Raw genomic sequence first — 12,074 nt, forward strand, 5'->3', positions numbered from 1 at the left:
AGGGGGAACTATCGCCCATGAATCAAAACAGTGCTGGAGCGATGCTGAAACAGGCTACCCTGCTGGTGCTGTTGAAACTGGCTAGCGGACACATTGTCTCCTGATCATCTTCCATCCGTCCGACTCTCTCTCTCTCTTACTCTCTCTCTCTCTCACACACACTCCTTCTCTTTCTCTCTCCCTCTCTCTATCTGTATTTTCCTCTTCTTTCTGTTCTTCACTCGAGTCACGGCACAGCTCTATTCCACCAAGCGGTCGGACAACCCACCCACCGTTCCCCTCCCTCCTTCCTAGAATCTTCTCCCCCTCCGCCACCTCCGAGGCTTAACGGGACTGTGACAGGTGCAGGGGCTTTTTGGGACGTTGCCGTGCCACCTTCTGTCTCACTGGTTTATTCATCTCTTTTTTTTTTTTTTGCCTTTACCTCCTCTCCGAGCACTTGTTCCTCCCTCACTCTCCGGTCGCTGCAAGTTTTTTGGCTGTTGTTTCTTTTTTCGGTCGTCCGTCTGTTGCTCTCGTCTCGGAAATGATTGGGGTGAACAGCGTTCAGGGGACCAGCAAGGTCCGCATGCGGCCCGGGGGCTCGGTCAAGTACGGTCGGGAGGAGTCGATGCGAAGGCAACAGCAGCAACACCGCTCCAAGTCCCTCAAAGTGTCCAACTCGACGGAATTCCCTTCCGATAAGCACAAGAAGGACAAGGTAAAAAAAAAAGGGGGGGAAATTTGAGGACCTCATCTGCATGTGCCTCTGTTTGTGTGTGCATCCATACTTGCGTGTGTTTGCGTGAATTATCTTTTTAAATGGGTGTATTGTTTGAGAACTCCCACTCTTGACTGTGTGGAGATTTGGCAGTGAAGGGCATCTATTTGGCGCTGAATTGCTGGGTATTCAAATTGAGCTTATTCTGCAGTGTTCTCTGGGCTGATACGGTTAAGAAATGTTTGGATCTCTCGGCCACTCTTTATTCTGGTCATGCACGGAGGGAGCCAGAGAGATGCATCTCCCCTGTGCGAGAACCACTTGTTTGAAACTGACATTGTTGTCCTGTCGCCAAGACTGTGGGTGCGTGTGATTGCAAAACGTCTGCAGCTTAGTGAGATATAGTGCGGCTGCAGTTTGCTTTGCGTCTGGGTTTTTCGGAGCTTTTTCCCTGTCTTATCTGTGACTGCTGCTGTGGGTATAAAAAAAAGTGGACGGGGAAGGGCAAGGTGAGCGGCGTTTGGGTTTTTTGAAAGTGACTGATTGATATGTCTCCATCTCTTTCTTTCTTTTTTTCCCTCTGGCTTCTGTCTTTTACCACCTGGTTGCCGGGGGTATGAGTCTGTTGTTAGCCCTCCGCGAGTCGCACTCTTTTGTTTTTCCATGCAGACATTGATAACAGTCACCTTGCCCTCGGCTGTCAGTTTCTCGCCTCTCTCCCAGCCTCTCTCTCCTCCTTCGCCTCGCTGGCTCTCTCTCCCCGCGCCTTTCGGCTGGTGATTGATCGCCGGCCGTTTGCACAGATGTGATTGTTGCCAACTTCGCTGCCTGCCGTGGTGGTGCTGTAGTACCTTGTCTTCGTCCTCTGATTTTGGCCATTAATGGTCTGCTAATGTGGCTGGTCCTCTGCTGTCTTTCTTTTTTCATCCCCCTCCCGCCCTCCCTCCCTCCTTCTCTCCCTCTCTGTCTCTCTTTGTGTCCCTCTCTCCCCCCCCTCCCTCTCCCTGATTTCTACCCCCCCTCCCATCAAGGGTGAGTTAGAAATGTTAATGTTCAGGGTGGGGGTGTAATGCTATGGTTTGTGTTCATGTGGGTGCATAGACACATTATACATGCATTCATACCTGACTGTTGTTTTAAAAGGCAAAATCTTCAAGGGTATACTTGCTTCAGACACGTCCCCTCCATACTTGTATGGGTGTGTTAATAAGGTTTTTTTTAACATCAGCTTGTTGCTAAATTTAGTTCATTTTCAAATGGACCTGTGGACTGGCAAATAGACAGTTGTTCCTTAACATTGCTGTCAAATTCGCACAACAGGAGTCGATTTTTCACAGACATCGGCATGACTGTTGAACAGTAATCCATCATGATGACAAAGGCTGGGGAGACCTTGACAGATTTCATGCATTTTTTTCCCTTATTTTTGTGATCGCTCAATAAGTGTTGAATTAAAATATATGTGCTGCATTGCAAATGGCAACACAATGCAAATACAAGCAATCTGTGAGTTTGCCTTTTTTTTTAAAGTTATCTAAGTGTATTACTGTGACCAGCAGAGGGTGCAAAAGAGGCAGCATTCTAAGGAGTGGTCCAGGCCGGGCACTCTAACTTGATACAATAAATCTTGTCAGTTGGTTCATCTTGGTTGGTTCATCCACAGCATCATAGTTTGCAGAGACAGTGGCAAAGTTTTGTTGAGCGGACACCAGCGAAAGGGCATGATGTTGGTCCGAGCCCAGGTGCTCTGATGTCACATGCCCGGCGGGGGTGTAAGGAGGGGTGGGTAGCCTTGAAGGACCCGATTGAGCGTCGGAGAGTCAGGCAGTCGGATCACTGGAGAAGCTGTGACTCACCGGGCAGAAGAGTGATCCTCTGCCCACTCACAATCAGACGCCTCGCCAGCAAACAAGACCGAGCGTCGTGCTTACTTGCTTACAGATGATTATCCCCCCCCCCCCCCATTTTAAAAAGCTTGTCCCTCCCCCTTAAGCCAAATGTGGGTGGTGTTGCTTATTGAAAATTGAGACCTTGCATGTAATGGGCACACGCTTCCATCTTTACTGGAGAATATATATTTTTAATACAGCTTAATGCTGCAGTGCAAAACCCATATGCTGTGCAATACGATGTCTTTTAGAGATCATTTACAATTTGATTTAAAAAAAAAAATTTCTTTATTTAGAGAGCATTTCATTATTTCGTATTTTTAGAGCTGCGTCCCACCTTTCTAGTTTGACTTCTGCCATCGCAGCCGCGATCATACTCCATCGTCCTTGATAAAAGGGCCTCTTTATCCTCAATTCTGTAGCGCTGTCACGGAGGGAGACGTACAGTAGGTTGGTCAGATAAGAGAGCGGATTAGATCTGATCAAAGCGACAGGCTCTCTTGGTGAGCTCCTTCAGTGCCACTAGGCTATCTTATCTCCGGAGCTGCCAGGGATGGGACCCACTCATCTCCACCCATCCACTAATGCACTTGAAATGATACGCACACAACCATTATTAGGCCCCCTATACATGAGAGCTAGTTGTGCTCTGTAGTCTGTACTTTAAGTCTTCAGTGGTAAAGTTGTCTTTATATCAGTTATTTACTGTAAATAATTGCAAACTTCAGTGATGTTTAATCTATCTGCTATCTATCTATCTATTATGGATGGATGGATGGATGGATATGGACACTACCCATGAAGTAAAACACTTAGTGTCTCTTTCTGTTCTTTCGGGGAAGGAAATCTTGTCTGTGGTAAACAGGTGATTCGGTATGTGTAAGCAAGGTCTTCTAGTAAGAATGAGTTGAAGAGATTGATGACTTGTCCTTTCAGAGCCTTAGGCATGTCTTCAATCATATTTTTGTAAATAAGACACTCTACTGTACTGTACATGTACTGTGCTGTGAAGTGACAAACTGCTGGTTTAGTATGATTAACATGCTGATAAGAGCTCAGCTTTCCATGGATTTTAAATGGATGCTTTGCATGGATTGGTCACAGGGTGATAAATTAAAATCAATTATAGTTGACACTGGTTGGCTATCAATTATTGAAGGCCTTTTTTTTTTAATACACGGTCATGCCGTCACCTTGGTGAAGGTGATGAGCCAGGCTCTAGATTGATTAAACTCTTGTCTCAAGATGACATGCTCACTGCTTATTTGGAGACACGTTTACCCAGACCATTTTGGTATCAGTTGAATGATTAATCATGCCAAATTTCAGCAGGAATTTACCAGGCCAATTTTTACAGTAAAAATGTACATCTAGATGTGAATTGTTTGATGTGACGAAGATGTATTAAACAGGCATGAATGTAATCTCCATAGAGTGCTGCTGTTTTACTGGATGTTTGACTAGTATCACTATCACTGAGTAATTATTCTGTTGTTTTTTTATCTTTTAATTATTACTTAAATGTTTACACTTTTATCCCATTGCCCTCTTGTACATTTTAGTACTATTACCTTGTGTTTTATGTTTTCTTTTTTTTATTCTTTACTTAAAATATTTTTTGACTATTGTTGTTCTGTGCTTTTATTATCTATGACTCTTTGCTTTTGTTTATGTAAAGCACATTGAATGACCTCTGTGTATGGAGTGCGCTATATAAATAAACTTGACTTGACTAATCTATGCTAATATCAGACTAAATGTCCGACTAAATTATAAGAACACTGACACCAAAGGCTGCATGTGGAAAATGAACTCGTCTAAATCTACATCTGTTTTTGTTCACACAGGCATTGTACAACTCGATCAAAAATGAGAAACTGCAGTGGGCAATGTAAGTATTCTGCTTTCTCTCTTCTCACCATTGCACAAAACATTACAAAAAGCATTGCCTGGGAGTAGAACCTGGGAAGTGGAAATCGTAAAAAATTGGAAATTCATTTGTATATGTTTTTGTTGAGAAATGAAAATGCTACGAGTTAGCAGCTTGTCCCCTCATAAAAGTTAGCCAGACTTGTGAAACCTCTTCGAGATGCAAAATTTTGAAGTGGGTGAAAGGGAACTCTCATTCCACTCATAAACAAGGGTGCAAGGGCCCAATCTTAATCGTGCCTGTCACTCATGATTGGTGCGGTGCTGGAGCTGATTATCTAGTTGGATGCAGACAAATTGCAAATGAACCCTGAAACTATCAACTAGCCGAGCCATGTAGAGAAATATGAGGGCAATTATCTTCTGATTAAATTAAGGGCTTCATGCCGAGATAAATTATGAAGAGTGTTTACTAAGGACTGTGTGGACTCCGAGGAGACCATCTACAGCTACCCTTTGCAATAGCATAAATAGTTGCAGTGAGTAAGTATGTTTGTATGGTACACATCAGTCCAAATTGTCTAGGTTTTATTGCCGTAGGATTGTAAACAATGTTGTTTTGTGATTGTGTGTGTGCGTGTGTGTGTGTGTGTGTGTGTGTGTGTGTGTTTGCGCGCGCATGGGTGTGTGTGTGCAAGCGAGCGCATGTTTTTATGTGTGCCTGTGTGCCTACCAAGCCTACAAATGACCAGATAGTTGACATGTGCGATGTGAACTGCAATTAGCATCAGAAAAACATCACATTAGAATGACAAATCTGCCTGCCTGATAACAGTAATGCATAGGGGACAAACCAACCTCATTGTGCTGTTAGCAATCTGCCAAATTACAGACCCACACACATGCTCATGGGTACAAGGGAAGCCGTGCAAATCTGACAGGCTTGGGCTGTCTTGTACCCAGTGATATGTGTAGGTCAACAACATACATCTCTCCTTGTCAGATGGTCGTTCAAAAGCGCCCTTCCACACAATTGTTCTATTTTAGACCTATAATGTTTATAATTTAACCTGATTTAAAATAGCTAGAAACATTCACCACCGCTATAAAGCATAGTCCTTAGTAAGAATATACTTAGGGCTCAAACATTTGGACAACCAGTGCATTTTGTCCGTGATTAAATGAATGCTGTTTTTGTTAAACATTTATTCTTTATTTGGCTCACTTTGAAGTTTGAGTTCCCAGTATATGTTCATACACTGAGATATGGCCAATATTTGTGTCAAACTAATATCATAATTGCTAAATGTCTGGACAAAGCCATAGGAGTCCTTCCACCCCTGAAAGCTTTCTTACGAGCCAATAAAGAACAGAAATGATGAATCTGCATGCACCAAACGTTCTTGTATATCATCTCGATGTGCCTTGGCAGGGCCAGTGGGCAGTGAAGATTAAGAACACGTTCCATTTGTCCTCTCCCAGTTATCACGTGAGATCACCAGTTGAGTGATTAACGCAGCACTTAACTATTGTACGATTATTGTTTGTCATAAAACATTTTAAACGCTTGCTGATACAACAGTTAACATCAAAGCAATCGTAAGAATCTTTCACCGAGGACTAAAAGTTACTTATCAAGATGGCAGTACAGCAGAAACAACGTCAAAACAATATGAACGCTCGACAGAACTTCCCGGGCACCCTCCCCCCCTCTCTGAGCGGGGTGTTTGTGCTGTCCGTGTGAGGTTGCCCCGGCTGGCAGTCGTGCGCTCGGCCTTGCCGCCTTCGCTGACCTCACTGCGGTGTTTCTTACCTCGCCGTGACCCCTGCTCATGGCCTGGCACGCGTCCAGACCCTTGTCGTCACAGGCAGCTGTTCTCTCTTTAATCAGTGGAGGCTGGCCGAAGGCATTGTCCAGGACAAATGCGTTTAGCTGAGTCGCAAGTGAAAATACAGAATAGAGTGATTTTTAAACGCTAGTTCGTCAACTAAACTAAAACCTATGGACAGTTATTATTGCTGAAAGATTTTTAGTAAGATTGTAGATTCTATCCATGAAGCTCTGTCAGTATTTCTACTTTTTGCATTACATGCATCAACACATGCAATTATAGTAGTTGCCACAGTTTGTAGTTTTACAAGAGCTTTTTGCCAGTTCAGTGCAACAATTGCATCCAGGTGCAAAGAATTGCCCCGTAAAAATGTTATATTAAATTGGTAGCAAGAGGCCCTAATATTAAACAATGCCAGTGATGCCAAATTAACCTTCTCAGTATTTCATTGTCATGTAAAAACGGCGTCTTCGGTCAGCAGCACTGCTTACTGGCTAATCCATATGCTGTGTCTGCCACTCGCGGCACTTAAATGCCGTAGGTTATTCACGGCATAATTAATGTTGTCCAAGATGATAAGCAAACAATGACCGCACAGAGAATGGAAGAAATGAGATTTCACTAAGAAGGACTGGTGCATGATGGACTCTTGACTGGCCAGCCTCGAACGACGCCAGCTGGTCTGTGGGAGGCACTACCTTCGTAATCCGTCTGGCTTGGGTGATGGACAGCAGCTCGGTCATCTGATTGGTTATGGATGCAGGATCCTGAGGCTGGGGGGGGGGGGGGGGGGGGGGCTCAATGGCAGGACGAGGAACACTAGGCAGCACCGTACACCCCTGAATGGCCTCAGGACGCACGGGGCACTGATGACTGCCAATGCTGATGACGTGACATGGGGGGAAACATCCGGTGGCTGTTAGGGGAGCTGTTTCTGACCATTCAGAGTGTCTGTCAGTGTGTTCCTCAGGTGGAGAGGGGCAAAGAGGACATGAGGTGTCTATCAGCGAAACTACGTCTGACTAGTCAAGGTCTTACAGCATACAAACAAGGACCATTGGAGGTCCAATTGTCAGTGTAAATGCCATCAAACTATAACAAACTCAGGCCAAGTATTTCTAGAGGTTAAAGAGAACAGAGTTATGGAAAATATAGATAAAGATACAAAGAACACATGATGACATGAAATCATTTCACATTATACTGTAGCTGAGACCTTCCTGTGTTCTGTGTCAGTCTTGCTTTGCAACAGACACCGATGCATTTGAATCCAGGGAGCCACAAGTAGCTCATAAAGCTCCTAGCTCAGTCAGGTGCCATGGTCTTTTCATGCAAATTGTTAGCCCCAAAGCGGCATCCATTTCCTGTGGTTTAACTCGGCAAGGAAATAGGTTGTTAAGGTGTAATTAGATTTTTCTCTGGACTCTTTTATGGCCTCTTTGCTACAGGAAATGGCAAGGATAACATTCAGAGCATACGCATCTTTTAGCAAGTTGCCTCAGACAAAGCCAAGATGAGAGCCATCCATTTGCTGAAAGAGTGCCAAGTGACGCATAGTGAATGCCACAATTGCACACTTGTTAAAGTTTTTGCTGTAGCGTGCTGCTCACGTTGCTGTCACTGCGTGGCGCAAGATGTTCACGACTACCGTTCCTCAAGGCTTTTCAAAGCTGTTCAGCTATGCATGCACAAAACGCCACCCCTCCGCCTCCCCACCACTGCTTGGAATAGTGACAGCGTCAGCAAGAGGACAGAAAACAGGTGCAAGGCCCAGCCAATTACTGTAGTTTATTGCCTCGCTCTGCCATGCGCTGTTTGATTAACAAAGTCATTAGTTGATCGCCGTCCAATTTTTGAGGCTGCTGCCCGCTCTCTGGTCCAGGGTACACATGAGTTGTGGTGGAGAAACGGCGTGTGGACACATTATAGCTTCATCAAATCGGCCAATGGTGTTTTTTGCCTCCAACGGCACCTTCCAGGCAGCACAGCCTAAAAGGCACTACCTTTACCCTATTCCTAACCTTAACCCCCTCAACCCTCATCCTACCCCTAAACTGAGGGGAGTAGTGCCTTGAAGGCAGCGCTGCCTGGAAGGCACTGTTGAGGGCAAATAATACCAAAGACCTCATCAAATCTGTGAGCGCTGTATTATTTTTCAAACCAATACCTGCTGCGTGAGTCACATTTTTTTATTTTTTTATTTATTTATTTTGTGTATTGGTGGGTGTTACTTTCCTCATTCCACAGTCTGTGAAAACCAAATTATATTTCTGCTGAGATAAGAGACCTTTGTGGTCTTAGTGATGCTATCTCTAAAGTTGCAGAGAAAATGTATCTCTTCTTGAGTACCAGCTATGAGCCTCCTCTGTATCTCAGAGTTGGAGTTGACAAAAATCAGCGAAAGTCCCAACAATCTCATTCAAGAAATGATAATCTCAGCAGTCATCTGTGAATTCAGCTGACACTTGGAACTGAATTCGTCAGTCTCAATCATCATTACGAAGTTATTGTTGCCTGTTACCACCGCGCCTGTCGAAGTTGTGCTTGTGTGCAAGTGGTTGTGTGTGCTTGACTGAATGTGAGTTTAGTGTGTGAGTGGTCGTGTAGAGTTGACTGAGTGTGTGTTGAGTGTTGACTGTGAGTGGTTGTGTAGGGTTTCTTTTGTGTGTGCTGTCAGTGTGAATTGACTGTGTGTGTGTGTGTGTGTGTGTGTGTGTGTGTGAGTTGATTGTGTGTGTGTGTCTGTGTCTGTGTGTGTGTGTGTGTGTGTGTGTGTGCTGTTGAACACATAGGTTCCTGTATTGATCTTGATGCTAGGGGACAAGCCTGACCAAGACGAGTTAACGTGATAACTGCTCTTTGAGTGAAAAGGCGCGCACACACACACCCGTGCGCTGAAAACTCCCGAAGGAAAGCCAACCTGACAGATACTTTTTTATTATGTATGGTCATCAAATGTTCAGGATAAAACTGTCCCTTCTATTCAGTTGTGATGGACCTGTTGTAGAGCAGTGCAAAGCCCACTCGTATAGTTAGGGTTCGGGTAATGGGAGAGATGATGTGATTCTCTACCTCAGCTTGCGCTGGTGCTCTAGACTGGTGTAAGCTATTCTTGTGACCGTAATGTACAGTACCAGGAAGAATCTAAAAGGCGTATAGGAATTGAAGGTGTATACTGTAATTACATTTTTGCTGATCATCCAACCGTAGGAAGATATGCAGCCGCTCTTGGCCATTGAGGTGCAGAGTTTGAATTAGCAACTTATTAAAAATGTAAATCTAAATGCAAATGTAAAAAACTTAACAGTATCCTCAGTAGAGTTAGGCAGCAGAGGGAATTTGTGTCCTAGTTTGAGATATTCACTCCTTACATTTTATTCTGATGAAAATCTTTGGGTATATTATTGAATTGATATTCCATATGGGGACATTAACTAATTATGAATTGATTTGATTATTTTTTTTTTTAATCGTTAAACACTTTTTACCATACATATATGATATGCTTACTATCTAATTCCATTGTTAATCTCAAATAACACTACTTAATTCCATACTGTAAACTCCAAGGCCTCATGACAAAAAGTAAAGTTCCATAATTTGTAATCCTTCTGACCTAGAAAATGCAAGTTGGAAAAAGTTAACTCCAATCATTCTTATGACGATGTGCTGAATTTACAATTATTCCTTTATTCAATAATCTCAAGTATATAGACATTTATTAGACATGTCGTAATATTTAACCATCTGCACCAGTGTTCTCATTTCAGACGATTTAGCAATATAGCTTTTAATGATGTGAGACTTTAATTGTTTCATGGTAATTAAGTGCTTCATTGACTTAAAATATTTAATAAGAAAGTATTGGAGATATTTAATTCATTTAATCAAGAGACCTTACAGCTTCCATTGGCCCATATGACATACTACATAAAGGAATAGTTATTGTAGCCATTTGGTGATGGTTGCAGCCAACAACAGGTCAATAAGCGCATTCACTCCACCCAGCGCACCCCACCCCACACCCTAATTACAAACATGCTGCTTTAGAATGATACACATTTGAAAAAGCCTGACCTTTAGAAAATCAGTTTAACATATTGACTTTCATTCAGATACTTTAGAGATCAGAGATCTTGCCCTTTTTGGTTTGGGGTGTGTCCCCATTCAGGACCATACAATCAGTCACCTACCTACAAGACAAGTCTTGAGGGGACTACTTTGCTGTATTTCAGCTGTAGCCATTTTGAGGGTTCAAAATCCCATATACCCACAGGCACAAGATTCTCACTACGATGGAGTTGGTTGACATTTTGAAGGATGGTTGTGGGCCAGTTCTTTGTTGTGTGGTGTGGTGTTGTGTCTAACCTGTCTAACACCTAAAACTCCTTGGGCTGTGTTTTGTTTATAGTGATGGTGACGAGTTGAAGAAGTCCTTGTCAGAGCTTGCTGACAACAAGACAGAAAATGCCCACTCCAAGGGCATCAGCAGAATTGGCAGTGGCAGCAACCCATTCCTTGACATCGCACATGACCCCAATGCCGCTGTCTACAAAACAGGTTTCCTGGCCCGCAAAATCCATGCTGACATGGATGGGAAGAAAAGTAAGTGACCATGCAAAAGCTCAAAATAATGAACCACCATTTACCAAGCTGTTGTTTTCTACAGGTGCTACAGTATGTCACATGTAACGTGGAAAATCGAAACTTTGTGATGCCTTGATGCTTTATCCTATACCGATAATGACTCAAAATTATCATAGAGTCTCTGCCATTTTGAAGATTTGTTCACTTATTGAGGATCGTTGCTCACAAGACGCTTTTGAGAAATGCAGTCGTGACTTGTGAACATTCAGTTCTGGATGCTGGAAAAGAACAGCATGTCTTATGAATGTTGGAGGAGGGACAGCTTGACATCTCACTCTCACCATTCTGAGCCATGCTCTCTCTCTCTGTCTCTCTCTCTATCTCTCTTATCTGTCTATCTATCTATCTATCTGTCTGTCTGTCTGTCTATCTATTTATCTCTCTTCCTCTCTCAAATATTCTCAACAGCTGTATGGGGATCCTTAATCCAACTTGAAACTCTCAGCTGTTTTACTTAGACCTTTGTCCTTTTTACCCTGTTGAGGGACCCATAGTGTTTGCGCCATCAAAACTCAAAATCTACATTAAGGTGTACTGCACCAGAAATACCGTCTCGGCACCTGCAGTCTCTCGGTATGTGGCCACATAGTACATTTGGTCAAGGAAAGCGTCTGAGAAACATCAAAGAGCCTTCGCTCAGACACGCTGACTGAGGAAATGTCAGAGGCTCAGAGAGGCCAGCGAGGCGTCCATTTTACTGCATTACTAGCAAATGAAGGATGACATTTCGTGTCTCTTTGAAACACTTATCCGAGGCGAGTCACTCGATCTGGCAGCACTTTTAAGTTTGTCTCATTTCCCTTGCCAGAATAGCTGAAGATAGCTGGTACCTCAGTAAATGTGTCTTTAATAAATTATTTTCTTTCTAAATGGTTTTGGGAGTGCACATCTGAAATTGTGCCATTTTGAAGTATCTACACAAATGAGGAAAAATGGAAATGGAAAACGTCTACCTGCATTAAACACGATGATGATACCCAAATCCTTTCAGGAAGAGGAGATTGATGAGTTTGTTTGTGATTGGGAAACTAGACCTAAGCAAATGTCATTGATTTATTTGTAATATGAAATGCCTAACATGACAAAATACGGAGGCAAATGTTAGTGTATTGTCAATCTAGTTTTATTTTAATGGCT

General features: G+C 43.2%; 1 protein-coding gene across 2 annotated transcripts in view; it reads left to right on the forward strand.

Annotated features, from left to right (window-relative positions):
* Window positions 1-12,074, forward strand: part of psd3l (pleckstrin and Sec7 domain containing 3, like) — a 92,636-nt gene that overhangs the window by 67,293 nt on the left and 13,269 nt on the right. For both annotated transcript variants that reach the window (XM_062554981.1, XM_062554982.1), the window contains 2 exons: window positions 4,437-4,480; window positions 10,702-10,895. In XM_062554981.1, coding sequence (XP_062410965.1) covers window positions 4,437-4,480; window positions 10,702-10,895 — 238 coding nt within the window. The remainder of the gene's footprint in view (window positions 1-4,436; window positions 4,481-10,701; window positions 10,896-12,074) is intronic.

This window comes from Sardina pilchardus, chromosome 14 (assembly GCF_963854185.1).
Source record: "Sardina pilchardus chromosome 14, fSarPil1.1, whole genome shotgun sequence".
Classification (NCBI taxonomy): domain Eukaryota; kingdom Metazoa; phylum Chordata; class Actinopteri; order Clupeiformes; family Clupeidae; genus Sardina; species Sardina pilchardus.